The sequence below is a fragment of the Acartia tonsa genome, chromosome 7, assembly GCF_053477335.1.
Source record: "Acartia tonsa isolate MP-2025a chromosome 7, ASM5347733v1, whole genome shotgun sequence".
In the NCBI taxonomy this organism is placed as follows: domain Eukaryota; kingdom Metazoa; phylum Arthropoda; class Copepoda; order Calanoida; family Acartiidae; genus Acartia; species Acartia tonsa.
The window spans coordinates 11,895,607-11,916,971 of record NC_137266.1 but is presented as its reverse complement, the minus strand read 5'-3'; the positions used below and the strand labels follow the sequence as shown (position 1 = coordinate 11,916,971).

At 32.4% G+C, this 21,365-nt stretch overlaps 1 protein-coding gene across 2 annotated transcripts in view; it reads left to right on the top strand.

Moving 5' to 3' along the window:
* Positions 1 to 21,365, top strand: part of LOC145324831 (uncharacterized) — an 84,614-nt gene that overhangs the window by 9,219 nt on the left and 54,030 nt on the right. For both annotated transcript variants that reach the window (XR_013881333.1, XM_080167507.1), the window contains exons 5-7: positions 7,577 to 7,664; positions 8,296 to 8,391; positions 15,894 to 15,959. Coding sequence is in view for 1 of the 2 variants with exons in the window: in XM_080167507.1 (XP_080023633.1) it covers positions 7,577 to 7,664; positions 8,296 to 8,391; positions 15,894 to 15,959 (250 nt within the window). In the remaining variant the exon portion in view is untranslated. The remainder of the gene's footprint in view (positions 1 to 7,576; positions 7,665 to 8,295; positions 8,392 to 15,893; positions 15,960 to 21,365) is intronic.

The following is a 21,365-nucleotide window of genomic DNA, read 5'->3' as shown; positions in this document are numbered from 1 at the left end:
GATCTAAAGGGATAAGACAATGGCGGATGATTTAATGTACATCCCCAATGATAATTATGATACACAAAACCAATCATAACGTTATTGTGTCCCCCTCCGCTCTTTGTATATAAGTTGTTAGATGTACTTTGAACAATAAAAGGTTATAAATAAATATATTGTATGAGATAAGAGTCCATTTTTGTAACTGCATAATGATCAGGGATTAGGAAAAATGCACCTTAAGAAAATCTTTTTTACACCAATTTGAAAAAGCAGATTCAATTACGGAGCATATGTAAGTATAACATATCCATGGCTGTCCGACTGCTTTTAAGCATCTATTAACTTTATTAATGAATTCCAAATATGATTAGTGTTCTTGGTCTGATTTTCTAAAAGAGGGTGGGCGAAAGTGACACTTTTTGAAACCAAAACTAAAAGTCAAAGGAACTCAACTAAAAAAAAGAGTTACAGGTCTGACATTTTGCATGGCAGTTGCTTGAAAGGGGTACAATATGGAACTGTGAAGAAACGGCGGCGCAACCGCCAAAAACCGCCGAGAAAAGGCAAAAAAATTTCGACGGGAAACGGCGGTTTTCGGCGGTTGCGCCGCCGTTTCTTCACAGTTCCATATTGTACCTCTATAAAGCAACTGCCATGCAAAATCTCAGACCTGTAACTCTTTTTTTAGTTGAGTTCCTTTGTTGACTTTTAGTTTTGGTTTCAAAAAGTGTCACTTTCGCCCACCCCCTTTTATGAGCTGCGTTTGCTGAATTTTTTTTGAGGATACCTTGTTCCAAAAAGTAACCAGTATAAAACTTACTTTGTATTTCAGCCATACAACAAACAACATACAATTAATTTTTCGTAGTTTTCTTGATTTTTATCATTCCTAATATCTTTGATTCTTATGTCCTTCCTTCTTTTTCTTATTCTCACAGCATATTGGATTCAAAATTCACTTTGTGTCAATCCATGATTTTTTTGTTTTTCGCTACTTATTGTTGTTGTCATCCTTTTTATAGATGCATAATCCCTTCACTCCCTGAAATTTATGAACATACATGTAGCATCAGGGATGTAGGGGACATTGGATTGATTATTACACTAGTATCCAAAGGTTTATGATAACGTTTTCTTATTTGTTGGCTCAACAACCTTGGGAACTTTAATTGAGTTTTTAATGGCTTGTTCATTCATTTGAATGTCCAAAATTTTAATCACTAAAAGTAATCTATATAAGAGGTATGTTGTGTATCATCAATGGCGACGTACATCAATTTATCAGCCATTGTCTTATCCCTTTGGATCCCTGCGTGTAACATGCAAAATAAAGATAAGAAATCGGCAAAAATTATTCGGTTCATAAGGCAAGGATGACAATATAATGAACAGCGCAGCCAATAGAAAGAGAAAATAGACTATAATTATGCACCATAATACATGTATTTTCATCCATTTTGTTGAAAATTCTCTACTTAAATTTTAAAACCCTTAATATTATATGCTATATTTTTATAACTATTTATCTTCTATAATACAAAGTAGAACGATATCTGTCTGTCCCTTAAGATCTCGGTAACCACTCAACCGATCGGATTCTACTCTTCAGGGTACATGCCTATTGGTCCTGTGGTGGTTTTAGGCTATTTTCTTGGGGGGTGGGACACCCCCAACCCCCCCAAAAACAAAAAAATCCCCCCCCATTTTTTTTTTTTTTTTTTTAGATTTCCTTGGTCCTTTTAAGAATTTCGCCAAATTTTTTTTTTGATCACCTCTTGGGGCACAGCCCCTAGAGGCTAGGGGCGAAGCCGCTAGTTTAGTTATATAGTAATCAAAATAAACTCCTCTCTTATTTTAAAGTAACAGGATGTCAGTGTGCCTTCAGCTTAAAATCTAGTAACCGCTGGACCAATATGGTTCTACTGGACAGTGCAGCTTTTTGTAGGCATAGGGAATGAACTATTTTGGGGAAGAGTGCCGACATCCCCTCGAAGGACAATTGCAAAAAAAAAATTAAGTTCCCACAAATGATCTAAGAGTGCCGTTGTTATTTAAAATAGCAGAAAGGTTAGTAGTTTCATTTAAAATAAAAAAAAGTTATTATCTTACGAACAAAATATATTATAGAGTATCTATTTCACATATAAAAAAATCGATACACCTTCGTGAGGATAAGAATAGAATTTTTTTATTCATACAATGCAAATTATATTTGATGCTGAAATTTAGCCAGATTTTTAGTATATTGTTATTTGATTAGATTAGGTATAAAAGAAATTTATATTTTGAATTCAAATATCGAGTTTTGGTGTAACGAGAATTTTATATAAAAAAAAGGCTGTAAAAGATTTTCCAGTATAGCTACGTAACCGATTAATATCAGGTGGATTAGAACCGGCTCTCAGTTATACTGAAAAACCATGTATGTATAGCATAGTATTATATCCGGTTTTCTACACATATAAAAAATGTACAATCATAAGATTATAATCAGTTCTTTTAGCCCCGTTATGCCGAAGGTTTTAATCTTTTAATTGTACATTTTATATCCGCGGAAAGATGTTTATAATACGATGCGAGAAAATAACTTTAAAAGAATTAGCCTTTATGTTTTTTTTAATTTTTTTGCTGCATTGTATTAAGTGCCGAGTTAAGATTAATTATTTTAGTATTGATAAGAACTTACTATCATAAGGTTTCATTTTTATGTTCAACATTTTTTTATATTTTATTTTCTGTTTGATATATTTTTTGGATTTTTTATACGCTTAGCTTTGCTATAATTATGGTCCATCCGTTTGAAAGTCTGCCTAAAACGGGTAACTTTTATAATTAATTTAGGCATGTTAGAATTGTCCTATTGATTTCAAATTTTCAGGATGATTCCAATAACAACTAGAGTAGATTTTGAATGCGTAGCAACTCTAGTTTCGTTACCAGAATGTCTGTACGTCCTTTTAACCTTTTACAACAACTTCTTTATTTGGTATAATTATCCTATTCATCTGATTTTTGGAATAAGGATTTCTAGGACAACGAGGTACATTATGATAAGCGAATCATCTCTGTTATCAAGTCCTAAAAATGAAAGCATCTCCTTATACAGAATCCTTTTTTAAGAATTTTTGCAAAAAAAAACTATAACACTACAGATTACAAACCAACCAACAAGCTAGAGTTATAGAGTACCTCTGCTAACAAAACGGACAATAAAATGTTATGTCTCAATGCAGATACTTTTAATTTGTAAACAAAACCATAAAAATGCTTTCCAATTAAGATAAATATGATTTTCTTGGCTTGTTTTTCTCTTTTTATTTACAGTTATCTTAATTTCAAAACGTTAGCTTTTTGTTTTCAGTTTTGTACACAAACAGATACACAGCAGGGATCAGGGATCTTAAGGGATAAGACAATGGCCAAAAAATTGTTTCACATCCCCAAAGATAATGCCTAAAATTTCCACTTCTGTAGATTATAATTATTGGTTGAAACATTTGGACACTCAACTTCATAAACCAATTAAAGTCCCCATAGTTGTTAAGCCAACTAATAAGAGAACTTTATTATGTAACTTTGGGGACTAGTGAAACAAACAGCTTAATGTCTCCTTCAACCCTGGCAGCAGGTTCTTAATTGTTACTGCATGCAATGCTTTTTGTATTTATATAAAGGGGGGAAAGGGGGGGATGTACCACTTTTTGAAACCAAAATTAAAACTGCATGATCTCAGCCCATAAAAGAGTTACAGCTCTAAAATTCAGCACAGCAGTTGCTTATGTAGAGAACAAAATGGAACTTTGAAAAGACGGCGGTGGAACCGCCGCTCCCGCCGAAAACCGCCGTTTCCCGCCGAAATCTTTTTGCCTTTTCTCACCAGAATAGACAATTTTCAATCATCTGAGATAAACTTTTTTTCTCATAAAAGTTTCCCTTATATATATTTTCACTTGACATTTTTTCAAATATTGACATGTTTGAAATATAAGTGTCACATGAAAATATAAGGAAAATTATTATGAGAAAAAAAGTTTATCTCAGATTATTTAGAATTGTCTAATTTGGCGGAAAAAAAGGCAAACAAATTTCGGCGGGAAACGGCGGTTTTTGGCGGGAGCGGCGCTTCCGCCGCCGTTTCATCACAGTTCCATATTGTTCTCCACATAAGCAACTGCTGTGCTGAATTTTAGAGCTGTAACTCTTTTATGGGCTAAGATCATCCAGTTTTAATTTTGGTTTCAAAAAGTGGCACATCCGCCCCCCCCCCCCTTTTATGTCGATAAAAGTTGTTATTTCTATCGACAATTAAGCCTTTTAAACCAGTATGGCGTCGAAACCGATTAATATCCTGTGGATTAGAACCGATTCTCGGCTTTACTGAAATAAAAAGTATAGCATCGAATTACGAACAATTGTTCACGAATATTAAAATCAAAATCATAAAAGAAGGATCGGGCTAACATAACTGGTTTTAATCTTAATTTTTCAATTTAATTTACACATAAAGCTGTCTATAATACGATGCGATAGAAAACTATTACCTATTACATACTTTCAACAAAATCTTCTTTATGTTCCGCCCAAATATCTTGTTTAATGGAATTAGTCTTTGAACACAAAGTATGTATTGGGATACTTTTGTGCCTGTTTAATTAACTGAGACATTATTTTTTTTTTATTTTTTTGTTTTTAAATTGTCATTGCTTCGCTACATGTGGATATTTATATATTTTTTTGCAGTTTTATTGTGAATAGGTATAAGTTTTTGCTTTACTGAAAAGAAAATATTATTTCAAATATTTGAATATATATTCCAGTATGGCTTCGAAACCGTTTAATATCCGCAAGATTAAAACAGGTTCTCAGCCATAACGAAAAATCATGTATTTTATTGTATAACAGTAAATTTTCCTCGAATGATCAAATAAAAAACATAAAATTAATACCAGTTTTGTTAACCCGGATCTACGGCCCCTCGGGGCTAACAATTTGATTTTAATTTTAAAAATTTTCAATTTTGATATCCGCGGAAAGCTGTCTATAATATTACAATATAACTATTCTTTATTTATCCTGTGTATCTTTATTTTTACAACAGAGACAGTAAATATAAAACATAAACAACTTTTTTATTGAAACAGCAAAAAAATGTTTTTAGTAAAAGCGAATAAACAAAAAAGATTGATCACGTTTTTTTCTGCCGAATTAAAATCATGTTTTTAAAGTGGGGAGGGATTGATTAATCTTTTTGTACCTAAATAAGTTTTAGTTTGAAAAAAAACATTCATTTTATTTGGTCTGCAAGTAACCATATTATCTTTAAGTTTGGTGTTTATACATAACTAAGAATGTTTTTTTATATAAATATGCTTACTTCATGGTTAAACGTAAATCCCAGAAGAGATATTTAGCCTTCCAAAAAAATTTAGAAGTCGTGCTCATATAACAGCCGAGTAAATTTTTTTACAATAGCATTACGGACTAATACACACCATCTAACAGACATACAAACTGGATCCGAGAGTATCAATAAGTTAAACAAGGATGATAACATCCTTAAGAAGCAAAGCACCAAAAACAAGAAGAATATGGGTGAAAATGTGAATATAAGAAATTAGCCCAAAACCTGCTAAAATTCAGTCTGACCGCCATGGTTGTTTTAGAGTTAATTTTGCTTCATAATGAAGGGAATTTTGACCATAAGTTTCAGCCTTCTATCTTGAATAGCAACCGAGAAAATTACATTTCCCCCATAGCGTTACGAACTGACTGGCGGGAGAAAGACTAAACTACATAACTTTTGTGTCACTTTTGAGAAAGACGATTCCTATATGACGTCATATAAAAGGAAAAGAAAAAGGGAAGGGGGAAAGAAAATCTCTTCAAAAAAAATGGGAGAAAAGGGAATCGTCCTCCTCAAAAGTGACACAAAAGTTATGTAGTTTAGTCTTTCTTACTGTCTGACGTGCGGACAGACATATTTTGTCCTATTTGTCTAAACATACTTTATTTAAAGTATAGGTTACATTTTTCGTCTGCTATGCAGATAAAAAGCAAATTGCGCTGGGGAATTGCCATGGCTCTGATAATAATGCATGAATTTCTGTTTTGGGTAGCGAAACTACTTTACACTATAAGTAATCTGTCCGTTAAGCTTGTTGTTCATGTATATCCTCGGCCATAAAACAATGAGGTTTTATTCAAAGATGAATTTATAAGCCGTTTAGAAGATTTTCAGTTAGAAAGGTGGGTTTTGGGGGTTTCTAGACTTCACTGCCCCCCCCCCCCCTAAAAAAAATTAAATCCTGCCCCTTTGTTCACCTGTTTATGAAATACACTTCGTGACAAAAACCTGTCCACGCCTCTAAATAAATATACTTAAAGGAGTTTACTGGTTGGATCAGGGGCGTCCAAGCTTTTTTTTTGGGGGGGGGTAAAAATTTTTAGGGGGGGGGGTAATTCGTGTTTGGGGGGGGTAAAATGGCGCGCGAAGCGCGCCGAAATTTTTTTTTACCCCCCCCCAAATTTTTACCCCGGGGGTAAAATTTGATTGGGGGGGGTAATTACCCCCCCTAAAGTCTGTTGGGGGGGGGTAAATACTCCCCCCAAATCTGTTGGGGGGGGTAATTACCCCCCCCAAACTAATTTACCCCGGGGGTAAAATTTTTGGGGGGGGGTAATTTAATTATGTAAAAAAAGCACCTACCTAATCTATTAAGTTAATAAGTACTATCCTATAACATAAAGTAGTAAGTAAGGTTTATTTGACTATAGCTTCAGATTTCATTACTTTTAATACTGAGTTCTCCTTTTTAGGAAAGCTTCACATAGATCCCATGATGGTTCCACACTATTATAGGTCAATCCTTTGAGTGGTTTTAGGCTATTTTTCTCCTCCCTTTTTACCCTTTAGAAAACACGAGTTCTTAGATGCTAAGGGCGCCACTACTATTCAAATATATAGTAGTATCTCATTCTTTAGAACATAAAAATACAATAATTAACTCACTAACCAATGAACCAATATGATTATACTTTAAAGTGAAGCGTCTTATAGGTCCTGGTAAGTTTTATAACTAGCTTTGAGACACCCTGACATCCTCCCAAAAGAAATCGCCTATAGAAATTCTTTTTCATTATTTAATGAAATATTTAATTTAGTTAGGTATCTATTTTATGGAATCTTCAGTGCTTTACAATTAAATCATAGATCCCCCCCCAAAAAAAAATTTTCAGTAAAATTTTTTTTTTAAGAACATTCAATTTGGGGGGGGGGTAAATACCCCCCCCCAAAAAATTTTTTTTAAAGAACATTTATTTTGGGGGGGGTAATTACCCCCCCCAAAATGGTTTGGGGGGGGTAAATACCCCCCCCAAGGTAGGGGTAATTTTTTTTTGGGGGGGGTATTGTTCAAAAAATTTTGGGGGTGCCTACGGCACCCCCAAAATCGTTTGGGGGTGCCAAATGGCCTATTACCCCCCCCCCTTGGACGCCTATGGGTTGGATATATTCTTTTTTTTTACTAGTCAAAATTATTATTTTCAGTTCAAATTGAATGGTGATCACATTATAATTTATACTTTCTTTTAGAGGATTTTGTACCAACCAATCACTGAGAATGCCCGTGTCTGCCTATACAGCTGTTGAGAGAGGACAAAGTAATACAGACCAATATAAGGTAAGTTTGATAGATGTGTCTTCTAAGATTTGCTTAAAAATGCATTTTATAAGTTTTTATGAAGAATACGACCAACCATTACAATTTGAGTTTTACAATTTTGAGAACAGTAGAAAATGGTATAAACCTTCCTTGGGCCTATTAGAAGCTTTACTGTAAAGGAGAACTATATCGGTCTAGTGGTTTGCGAGATCTTAAACTACACACGCACTCACAGTCAGATATCCTTACTTTTATATAAAAATTGCAGAAGGAGAGATATTATATAGAAGTTATATTAAGACAAGGATGGCAACATCCTTAAAAACAAAACTCTGAAACGGTAGGACTAACAAACATTAACACTTTTCATTTGTCACATAAAAATTTGTTGTTAAAAAAGTTATAAATTAACATGTTTAAAATGGACGTACGGACAGTCTGGTAACGATTATAGAGTTGCTTCACTTTCCAAATCGTACCTAGCTATTACAGGAATCACAATTCAAAGTTTGGAATCTATAGGACAATTCTAACCTGTTTAAATTAACGAAAAGTCCGTGACGTATTGACGGATCGACACTAATTATAGAAAAGCCTCGCTTTTAAAAGATACTCTTAGTCTTGTTAAGTAAATATGCCATTTTTTCAGGTTTTCATATCCGACGACTGTGGGCCTATTTCTCCTTTCCATGACATTCCCCTGGTGGCCAATGATCAACCTAAAACTTTTCATGTTGTCATAGAGGTGAGACATACAGGGATCTAAAGGGATAAGATAATGGCCTATAAATTGATGTACTTCCACAACGATGATACACAAAATAACCCCTTCTGTAGATTAAAGTTAGTTGTTGAAACGTTTGAACACTCAAATTATTTAACCAACCAATAAAAATTCCTTGTACCCCCCAAAGTTGTTAAGTCAAAAATTAGGAAAACGTTATTATAAAAACTTGGGGACTAGTGTAATAAAATTAAATAGCCCATTATCACCCCCCTCTCTCTCTGTGAGACATATCTAGAATTATTGCAGAGGTCGGCAGCCTTAAATTAAAAATTGTGTGCTATAAAAGGAATTCTGAAAGATGGATTGTCTGTTTAGGAACAGGTTTAGACATCAAGTTGCAATATGACTATTTAACTGAGGCTTACGCGCAGCTGCCGAATTTTTGTATAAAAATTACTAAAATCAGGGCTCGGCAGCTATTCATTAAAAGTGTTCCCTGTGAAAGTTCTAATCAATAATATAATCGGATTGTTCAAACACTGTTTTACAATTTGTCCAATAAATGGTTTGTTCATCTAGATGTTCTATCTTTATTATGCCTCTTTGAAAAAAAGGCATCTAGATTTCACATCTTCCAACAATTCAAAAAAATCTTTAATGCTTTCTCGTCATTTGTATGGCCTTTGGGACATCTAAATTGATGGCTCCCAAAAAAATTGTCTGAACGTCCGACAATTCATGATAACCTGGCGTCCGCATTCTGTCTTGTTTGTCCGTCCGTCCCTCCGTCTAAGGAAGCTAACTATAAAGATATATCTTTAGCTACTGTAGGGCTGTAAGAATTTTTTTAATAAGTTTTATTAATATTGAGGTTATATTTGAGGGCAATATAATTACTATATGTTTATAGTTTATGTGTCTCTACACGAAAGGACAGTGATTATTTTTATTTTTTATTTTAAAAGGCATCAGTTTTTATGAAAACTACTCTTGTTATTGTTTCTTTTGCCAATACGCAAAATTTCATGATATGCCAAGTAGTTAAACTGTAAAAATTTATTTAATTGACACAGGAAGGGAGGGGATATTGGGCTGTTAATTACACTAGTCCCCAAAGTTTTATAATAACGTTTTCTTATTATTTGGCTGAACCACTTTGGAGGCTTTTAATCAAATTAATTTGATGGTTCATTAAGTTAAGTTTCCAAACGTTTCAAACACTAATTGTAATCTACAGAAGGTGTATTTTTGTGCATCATCATTGGGGATGTATTTCAATTTATCGGCCATTATCTTATTCCTATAGATCCGTGTAATTGACATCTGATTGTTGCTAAAATTTTAAACTTTCTGCAGCATCTGATCTTATTGATATTTGCATAATAAATAAACACAAATTATTATTGCACATGAAATGTCAGGCAATAATTTTGATACTTCTTTTAGCATTGCAACTCAAAATTTGAACATAACAATTATTTAATTTTATAGCATGGTTAAATACGTATAATAATCATTATTTTAAGAACAAGTGAATCCTCATTCATAAGTAGCATAACTTGCATGTGGTACATATGATGTAATACATTAGTATAACTATATGTAGCTGCTCTTTTTAAAAGAGAGGCTGTTCTTTAATTCGGGGAGGTTCCTCCATTTGTAACTGATAGCTCTTTTCGTTAATTTAAACATTTTATAACTGTCCCATTAATTTCCAACTTTGCATAATAATTCCTTTGTCGGTTAGGCACCATAAAATCTGTACGTCTGTAAAATTTGACAAACATTTTGTATGATCAAATTTTTCTAGTCATCCCGTCTAAGTTTTGATATGACGATTCCCCAGACAACAAGAAACAATCTATAATACAAAGTAGCTTGATGTCTGTCTGTCCGTCCGTCCGTCTGAAGCTTAAGATCTCGGTAACCACTGAACCGATTGGATTCTACTCTTCAGGGTATATACCTATCGGTCCTGTGGTGGTTTTAAGCTATTTTCTTGGGAGTGGGACACCCCCCCCCCCAAAAAAAAAAAAATAATTTTCTTGAGTATGAGCAGCACCAGTAGTAATTTTCTTGAGAACACATTAGACTATGAGTAGCACCAGTAGTACTTTATTTTTTTTCTTCCAATTATCTCTTGGGGCAAAGCCCCTAGAGGCCCGAGGCTGCTAGTATACTATATAATATTTACATTAGTAATTTTTTGAAGCTTTGCTTTCCTATTTGTTCTACGCATTTGAGGTAGACATAAATATTATAATTGTTACTCTGAAATTAAATGGCAAATAATTTTGATCAATTATACATCCGCCAGTCATTGCTAATTAAATCTATTATAAAACAAGGATGCCTTAATTAACAAGTCTACAACTATAAAATATTATATTTTTGTAATTTAAGATCTTCTTAAACGGCTGGATATTTAGTTAAAAAGAAAAAGATCATTAGCAGGGGTATGCTAATAGGATCATAATCCACCTTTGGAAGTTGGTAAATATTGCGGAAAAGAAGTGTTGTAAATTAATTAAATGAAGTCATTTGATACTTCACATCATAGCAGGGATTCGACAATGAATGATAAAATAATGTTTATACCCATTAATGACCAACAAAATTACCCCATCTTTAGATCACAATAAATTGGAAGCAATCAAAATTCACTGAAAAAACTCCCTTTTTTTGTTAAACGCATAAGATATTGTATTTATAAAACATTGGGTACCATTTTAAATTCCAGTCCAAAGTCCCCTCCCTTCCTGACTTCAAAGTCATATTCATTTAGATGTCACTTAAGTAAATGTCAGTACAACCAATAATTGATAAACCTATAGAGTAGCTTCTTGTATTTGAAATGAAATGTTAAATGTTCCGTGTTAAACGGTCTTATCTAAACTTCAAATTAATTATGCGATTTACATCCGGACTAACCTATTGTGTGGAAATGGCGTAGCTGCTCTAAAATTTACTTTGTCTATCGGTATGTCTGTACTTTTTCCCCCCAGGTATTCTGTTTTAACACTTCAATGCGTCTGTTTTCCTTATAATAAAGTAACAGGATGTTTGTATGTTTGTACCGAAGGATCTCGCTAACTGCTGAACCGATCGGGTTCTCCTTAACAGGGTAGCTTCTCATAGGTCCCAGGAAGGTTTATAACTATTTTGGGGGAGGGTACCACCACCCTTCCAAGGGAAATCACAAAAAATCAAAAAAAAAATTACGTTTCTCGATTTAACAAAGAGTTCAACGAAACATAAACCTCAAACGCAACATAGACATATTTAAATATAAAAAAACATTTAAAGTGCCACTAGATGCCTCTAGGGGCATTACCGGTAGTTTATAATATAAACAACTTATTGAAATAATATATGCTGCGCTGCTAATCTACATTATCATTGTTGTGATAAAAAAATGGATATATACTACGTGGATATTATTACAGGGAAAATTCGGTCGTCGGTTTAGATTGCTACCATAGTCTTATTTGTTGGTCAGTACGTTCCTCCAGTAGGAGGGCAATGGATAGGGTGGATTGGGGTATCGTTATATTAACCAGCTGGATATAGCATTTTATTAGAGTAGGTGAAAATCTGGTGCAATATCCAAGTAATTAAACATCTAGTAATGAGAATGCTTTTGATTACTCCATTCAAAACCCTTGAATATCACCATTTTGTTTCGGACAATAGATGTAATATTAAAGATGAGCATTTGGTATACTCATATATTTAAGCGGGATTTTTTCAGTTCCCATCAAGATAGACAAATTGTCAGGGTGACGTTTTATAATAACGTTTTTTATAGTTGACTTAATAACTTTGGTGACTTTCATTGAATTTTGAATGGTTGATTCATTAAGTTATGTTTCCACTAATCGTAATTTAATGAAGAGGTTATTTTGTGTATCATTATTGAGGAAGTGCATCAATTTATCGGCCATTGTATTATAACTTTAAATTCCTGTGATAATTGCGTCTTAAAGTCTAGAAATAAGAGTAACTATCTATTATCTAAACTCTATTCTCTATTCTGTTCATTTGATAGTTTTAATTAGAGAAGTGTCCATAGTCTAGTACAAGACTAGTTATCTATTATCTAAACTCTATTTTCTATTCTGTTCATTTGATAGTTTTTATTAGAGAAGTGTCCATAGTCTAGTAGACTAGTTATCTATTATCTAAACTCTATTCTCTATTCTGTTCATTTGATAGTTTTAATTAGAGAAGTGTCCATAGTCTAATAGACTAGTTATCTATTATCTAAACTCTATTCTCTATTCTGTTCATTTGATAGTTTTAATTAGAGAAGTGTCCATAGTCTAGTAGACTAGTTATCTATTATCTAAACTCTATTCTCTATTCTGTTCATTTGATAGTTTTTATTAGAGAAGTGTCCATAGTCTAGTAGACTAGTTATCTATTATCTAAACTCTATTCTCTATTCTGTTCATTTGATAGTTTTAATTAGAGAAGTGTCCATAGTCTAATAGACTAGTTATCTATTATCTAAACTCTATTCTCTATTCTGTTCATTTGATAGTTTTAATTAGAGAAGTGTCCATAGTCTAGTAGACTAGTTATCTATTATCTAAACTCTATTCTCTATTCTATTCATTTGATAGTTTTAATTAGAGAAGTGTCCATAGTCTAGTAGACTAGTTATCTATTATCTAAACTCTATTCTCTATTCTATTCATTTAATAGTTTTAATTAGAGAAGTGTCCATAGTCTAGTAGACTAGTTATCTATTATCTAAACTATTCTCTATTCTGTTTATTTGATAGTTTTAATTAGAGAAGTGTCCATAGTCTAGTAGACTAGTTATCTATTATCTAAACTCTATTCTCTATTCTATTCATTTGATAGTTTTAATTAGAGAAGTGTCCATAGTCTAGTAGACTAGTTATCTATTATCTAAACTCTATTCTCTATTCTATTCATTTGATAGTTTTAATTAGAGAAGTGTCCATAGTCTAGTAGACTAGTTATCTATTATCTAAACTCTATTCTCTATTCTATTCATTTGATAGTTTTAATTAGAGAAGTGTCCATAGTCTAGTAGACTAGTTATCTATTATCTAAACTCTATTCTCTATTCTGTTCATTTAATAGTTTTAATTAGAGAAGTGTCCATAGTCTAGTAGACTAGTTATCTATTATCTAAACTCTATTCTCTATTCTATTCATTTGATAGTTTTAATTAGAGAAGTGTCCATAGTCTAGTAGACTAGTTATCTATTATCTAAACTCTATTCTCTATTCTGTTCATTTGATAGTTTTAATTAGAGAAGTGTCTCTTAGTCTAGTATGTTTGGCTAGGGAAATAGTGCATAGGGAAATAGATTTTAAAATGTTGTCTGTATGTTCTGTAAGATCTCGATAACGCTTGGCTTGGCTCTTATTTACAATAAAGCTCTAAAGAAGTTTTAGCTCGTTTTTGTGAAGCTATAGTTATTTATTTTATCTTATTGTATGCAGCTTTCCGCGGATATTAAATTAAAAATCTTGAGATTAGGGTTTAAATTTTATGATTTTTTAATAATCGGGTAAAATTGTCTTCATTACGGTTCAGTATGGCTAAAAATCAGTTCTATTCCAGTGGATATTAGTCGATTTCGAAGCCATACTGGAAAGTATTAAATGAAGAGTTTAATTTTATTCGCGCATTTTCCATAAAGTTGTGCGTTAGTGTTGAGTCAAATGCGCTTCTTAAGTCAAACTGTTCTTAATTATGAACATTTCATATTTAGTCAAAATTAAGAAGTTTAATTTAATAGGCGTATTTTACTAAACGCTAAGACACATAACTTTATGGAAAATTCGCGAAAAAATTACTCTCTTTAACCATCTATTTATTTCTGAATGTAAAGTCATACTTAGGTACAGACATTGTTAAGTATTGAAGACTAGATAACTGTAAATACTGTACATTACACAATTATAATACCAGGAAAATTAATCCTTTTATATAAAGTAGTTAGATTTTTGTCTGAAGCTCAAGGTTTAAATGACTACTGATTGGATTGAGCTTTCCATTTTATGGTTTGTAGGGTATTTTATTTTAAGAGTCTTGGGATGGTTTTTAGCTATTTCTTATAAATTTTCAAATACAGTCCTTGGATGCTCGGGGCGCAACCACTAGTTAAAAAGAAATAATATAAAGATTATACGTCACAGTAGAAATATGAAAATAAATATGCAAAGAAATAAAGGGTATAGTTCCTTTCGTGGCAACGCACCTTAAGGGGCGATTCTTCGTATTTTTCACAGTAGCTTTTCTTCTATTTCTAGCCACAGCGGGTGGCCTTAACCCTGCGGGGCCAATTGCCTAACCCTATGGAGCAATTACCTAACTCAATAAAACCTAACCTAAAATAACCTATAAATAACCCTTTTAAAAATATGACAAATCGCGCCTGAAGGAGCGTTGCCACGAAAGGGACTATTCAGCTAGCCGCTAAATATTAAAACAGCTGTAGAGCGGCCAAATTTTAGGACGAACTTTTATTTTTCATAACAAAAAAATTACTTTTTCTGATCATCGCCGAAAAACGGCAAATAACGGAAACCGCCATTTTCGGCGGTTACGGCGGTAAAACGGCGGTTTGCGGCGCCAATTAATATTTTTATCTGTTTATTGTTGCTCAAGAATTTACAAAAAAAAATTATAGGTCTCTAGCTGTAATAAAAGCCACGATATTCATGATATATGTCTGTAGTAAAAGCCGGACAAAAATCGGTCATAAAGCCGGCCAGGGAGCGGTCAAACGGTCATAACACCACTTTTATCAGATGGTCATTGATATCTAAGTATTCACCAAAAAAAAATAGGTTTCTACCTTATACACAAAAGTCATAATGTAGAAATTAAGATTTATTTAGAATTTTTTATAAATTTGGTGCCACCTAACTCACTTTGACCGGACGCCACGACCGACACAGACCAGATATCCTTATAGGATCAACTCTTGCCGACGTATAATTATTAAACTTATAAAGTTATGAAGTCACAACTCTCTATCTTACCTACAAAAAAATGACATTGAAAAAACTAGATCTGTAAGGGTTAACAAAACAAAGAGTTACAGCACTGCTGGGACTGTAGACAAGACAAATTCAAGCAACTTTTATGCTACAAGTGCTGCAACCATTTTTTATGCCTTAGTTTCTTTGTACTGGTTCGAAAAGTTCCGCTCTTCCAATGACATCTAAGCTTTTTTTTGAGAGGGGTAAAATTAGAGTATTCAAAGGTTAAAGGAGGCAATATATGGATTTTTTTAATTTAGAGGGGAGAAAATGATATTTTTTAAGTTTGAGGGAGTTAAACACTTTTTTTCTTTACAGTTTTGGACAATTATGTTTGATAATAGTGAATTAAGGGGTACACTTATTTAATTCTAATAATATGTATAGATAGATAAACAGCATAAAAAGTTATAAAAAGGATTTACTAATACAAAAAGAAAAAAGTCTTTCTTGACTTCTACAATGTCACTAATATGATATTTTTTTCCTAGATTCCCAGATGGTCCAATGCTAAGATGGAAATTGATACAAAGTCTCCACTGAACCCTATCGTTCAGGTAATCATCAAAAGTTAAGATTAAAGTCATTGGTGGAAAAGTTTGGACCTTGCTAGGTTTACCCTAACCAATCAGGAATTTTAAAAATAACCTAAATACCTGAACAAAAAAATTATGGAAAAATTTCAGTTTTATATTAGGTAATTAGCTATTTAGATTTCAAAACATCAATACTTCAATTGTTATTCATTTATTCAGTATTTTTAAGTATTTTTGGAAGTAAATATATTTTTTTTATATGGAACTTGAATGGTAATAGTTATCTATCGCATCGTATTAAAGATAGCATTCCGCGGATATTAAAATAAAAATGATAAGATTTAAAGCAGTTTTTGTAAGCCCTCAGGGGCCAACGTCCTGGGCTAACAAAACTTGAATTAACTTACGGTTTTTAGTAGCGAAGCTACTCTATAATTCACAATGTCCGTCCGTCCGTCTGTCCGTCCGTCCGTCCGTAATTAATGAATTGGGGGAAACGTGATTTTCTCGGCTCCTATAAAAGATAGAGAGCTGAAATTTTTTGACAACATTCCCATCATTAAGGACCACAATTAACTATAAAACATCAATGGCGGTCGGACTGCTTTTTAGCAGGTTTTAGGCTATTTTTATATTTTACAAATTTTCCCCATATCTTTGGTGTTTATGGTCCGATTTTCAAATTTTTTTCAGTTAAAGATATCAAAATTAAATTTCCCGTCATTTGAAGAAAACAACAATGACGGTCAGACTGCCTTTTTGCAGGTTTTTGGCTATTTTCATATTTTTCACATTTTTCCCCATATATTTGGTGTTTATGGTCCGATTTTCGAATTTTTTTCAGTTAAAGATATCAAAATTAAATTTCCTGTCGTTTGAAGAAAACAACAATGACTGTCAGACTGCCTTTTTGCAGGTTTTTGGCTATTTTTGTATATATCACATTTTTACCCATATCTTTGTGTTTATAGTCCAATTTTCAAAAAATTTTCAGTTAAAGATATTAACATTAAATTTTTGGTGTTTTAAGAAAAGAAACAATGGCGGCCAAACTGCCTTTTAGCAGGTTTTTGACTATTTCTATATGTTTGACATATTTCCCCATATCTTTGGTATTTTTGGTCCAATTTTAAAACTTTTTTGCATTAACAGTTTCAAATTTTTTTCCCCCATTGTTATGTGCATCTAGTATGTAATTTACTTTAACAGTCTTCATCATACAAAATAAAACAAGGTTTCGTGTTTATTTTCTCCAATAAATCTATTCTTGATTTTAATAATAAAATACACTTTAAATCTACTTCTACGTATTCCCATCCACAATTTTTTGTGCTTCGCTACTTATGGATGTTGTCATCCTTGTTTATTTTATTATTCGTAATAAATTGTCTGTAATATGGTATTTTATAATGGCTAAGAACCGGTTTTAATTCAGCGGTTATAAATCGGTTTTGAAGCCATACTGGAAACAGTTTGAAAGCTTATCTATTCTAAGTAGCCGAACTCTTTATCTCATTAAGACTTTTCCTCTATTTTTTAAAAGCGATGCTTTTTTATAATAAGGGTCCGTCCGTCCGTCACAAACGGATAGCTTTTTTCGTTAATTTAGGCATGTTAGAATTGTCCTATCGATTTCAAACTTTTCATGGGGATTCCTTTAGTAGTTAGGTACGATTTAGAAAGCGTAGCAACTCGATGATCATTACAATGTCAGTATGTCCATTTTAAACATGTTGATCTTTTACTTTTTTAACAACAAATTTTTATGTGATCTAATCATCCGATTGATCTGATTTTTTGATTTTTGGTATACTGATTCCTGGGACAACAAAGTATAATGTTATAAGCGAAGCAACTCTATAATCAAGTCCTAAAAATGTAAATATGTCCATACACATTATCCTGTATCAAGCAGTTTTTTAACAAATTTACTTACAATTTTGCTTCGACTCTTAAACATTTATATTCTGATTATTCAGTTCTGACACTATATAAGTGTTAATGTCCGTTTGTCCAACCGTTTCATTGCTTCGCTTTTATGGATGTTGTCATCCTTGTTAGACAATTTTTTAGGCTTTATTTCCTTGTAAACCTACATCTATTTGTTTCTCTCTTTCTTTCTTTCTATTTCTCTCTCTTTTCTTTCTCTTCCTTCCCTATCTCTATATCTTTCCTAGTTTAGTAATCATTGTAACACGTATTTATTAGTCATAAAGCCTTAATAAAAAAGAAGAAAAATTGGATGTAAAGAGAATACATAGCTTTGACTTAATAAGAAAGAAAAAAAGTGGTCAAAAATATGATAGTTAATGATTTATTGACAATGCCATTTGAAAATTTTGAAAATATTTTCTTTTGATTTTAGTTGTCTATTCTTTTTAAAAGCGAAGCTTTTCTATAATTAGGGTCGGTCCGTCCGTACGTCCGTAACGGATAGCTTTTTTCGTTAATTTAGACATGTTAGAATTGTCCTATCAATTTCAAATTTTGAATGGTGATTCCTTCAGTAGTTAGGTACGATTTAGAAAGCGTAGCAACTCTATAATCATTACCAAAATGTCCGTACGTCCATTTTAAACATGTTGATTTTTTACTTTTTTAAATAGTTTTTTTCGTTAATTTAGGCATGTTAGAATTGTCCTATCGATTTCAAATTTTGCTTGGTGATTCCTTTAGTAGTTAGGTACGAGTTAAAAAGCGTAGCAACGCTATAATCATTACCAAAATGTCCGTACGTCCATTTTAATCATGTTGATTTTTTTTTACATTTTTAACAACAAATTTGTATGTGACCTAATTATCCGATTGGTCTGATTTTTGGTATACTGATTCCTGGGACAAAAAAAGTACAATATTATAAGCGAAGCAACTCTATAATCAAGTCCTAAAAATGTAAGTATGTCCATAATTATTATCCTGTATCAAGCAGTTTTTCAACAAATTTACCTACAATTTTGCTTTGACCCTTATACATTCGCATTCTGATTATTCAGTTCTGACATTATACAAGTGTTAATGTCCGTTTGTCCTACCGTTTCAGAGCTTCGCTTTTATGGATGTTGTCATCCTTGTTTAACCACAATTAAAGACTGCTATTTCAAAAATAAATGTATAAAAGTACAGTCACATTTATAATCTAGATTACTGCCTGTATCAAGTGTTTGGGACCTTTTTGTTTGCTAGCATATTGATTTCTGCTTTTTATTGCGACTTAGTTGTGCTAATATTCCTGACGCTATTGGCTGATATTCAAAGACCCAATTGAAAGTCGGGACAGGTCTACGGGGTGGGGACATACACTTATTTAACCCCTTATTCTTCTATTGTTTTAACTTAATAGTTCAAATAAACCTGACAGACAGAAGGACGAAAATTTGTGTAAAGTTTAAGTACTAAACTATCCTGGGATTTGTTACATAAGAAAACTTGGTTGGTGATAATAGTATTTTGGTTTGTATTCCCTATGGCACTTTGTGTTTTCTTGGAGTATTTTTGTTACAAAAAGTATAATATGTACTGTAGTGTATAGGTATATTAGAAATGTACTGTCTTTCGTTGTTTATACAATGGTAATTCAGGGTGGTCACCTTGTAGTCAAGTATCTAAAGGGATAAGACAATGGCCGACAAGTTGATGTACATCCCCAAACAATGATACACAAAATTACCGATTATGTAGATAACAATTAGTGGTTGAAACGTTTTGAAACTCAACTAAAGGCAACAACTAATCTAAATTCAATATAAGTCTTAAAGGTTGCTAATCAAACGTATAAGAAAACGTTATTATAAGACTTTAGGGACTATTTTAATAACCAGCCCAATGTCCCGTCCAATCTTGATTTCTGTGTTTCTTATATGTTACTTTTTTCGGATTGTTTTAACTAGGTAACTAGATGTTTTTGCACTCAAATTTTTTTCAAAATATGCAAAAAATATCTTGTACTTGCTAGATTTTTCATAAAATTGTGTTGTTTAGTCAAATGCGCTTATTAAGTCATAGTGTTCTTAATTATAACCAGTATTTTTTTTGTAACTGTTATAATTGTATACATCGTGTTTAAATGTATATGTTGTACAGGTAAAAATTAAAAAAAAAAAAAAAATTAAGTTACAGGTCAACTTATAAAACACATATTTGAAAAAAAAGATGCATATTTTGTTTTATAAAATGATTTGTAACTTTAAAAAAAAAATAATTTATTTTTATTTTTACCTGTACAGAGACCACCTGGAGGCCTGCAGCTCCGGTACCTGGAGGTCTATCTAAAAAATCTTAAAACTTCGTGAAATTCATCATATAAGAATGATTTTATCTCTAATAACCTATCCTCTCAGTCCAAAGATAAAGCCTAGCTGCCAGGTTTACGCAAATATGTCAAAACTTCCAACCCCCCCTTGAACTATAATTATAACCAAATATATTAAGATATACGAAATGGTCCATAATTAGAACAGTTTGACTTAATAAGAGCATTTGGCTAAAACAAATCACCCAACTTTATAGAATTATGCGAAAAAAATGATCCTCTTTTTAGATATTTAGTAGAGGTTAATATAACCTTAAACCCTAAACTAACTCTGAACATTTTCCTTGATAAGAAGAAAGATGCAGTTTTATGAGCTTTGTCCAATAAAACTATATATGGGTCACACACCTTTTTTGCATTTAATTCGCGACAATTTCATACATGGATAGTTTAGAGACCTTTTTAACATTTAAAAGGTTTTTTTTCAGTAGTTAAAGCAATAAATACAGTTCAAACTTTTTTGGTCAGTATTATATAACAATAACGAATAATGACAATTTTAAGTAGGTAGATTTTATTTTGTAAGCTTTTTTTAAAATTTCTTTTAATTGATTAATAAAAAGTTTTACTTTCTTTATGTAAGTAATTTAATAAGCCAGGTTTTTTTAACAAGTGAAACTGTAACTGAGGTACCTACAATTCAAATTAATTGGATATTCTCCAATTCCCTTTCTTTCAGGGATGGAGGGGACAATGGGCTGTTTATTAAACTAGTCCCCAAAGTTTATAATAACGTTATCCTATTCATTGACTTTACAACTTTGGACACTTTTATTGTCTTCTGATTAGTTGTTCCATTAATTTGAGTGTTAAAACATTTCAACCACTTATTGTAATCTATATAAAGGGTAGTTTTGTTGTTCATTGTGGAATACATCAATTTATCGGCCATTGTCTTATCCCTTTAGATCCCTGCTTTCTTTTGTGCTGCCCCCATATCCATATCTGCATCCTTAATCCTGTAATATTGTGTCTATACACTGTGCCACTGCACTGCAATGGTCACCTCTCATACACAGATTGCAGGGAACTATGCTTCCTGCACAGTTTCATACCTTAGAAAAGTGTAGAGCCAGGGATTTAAAGTGATAAGACAATGGCTAATAAATTTATGTACT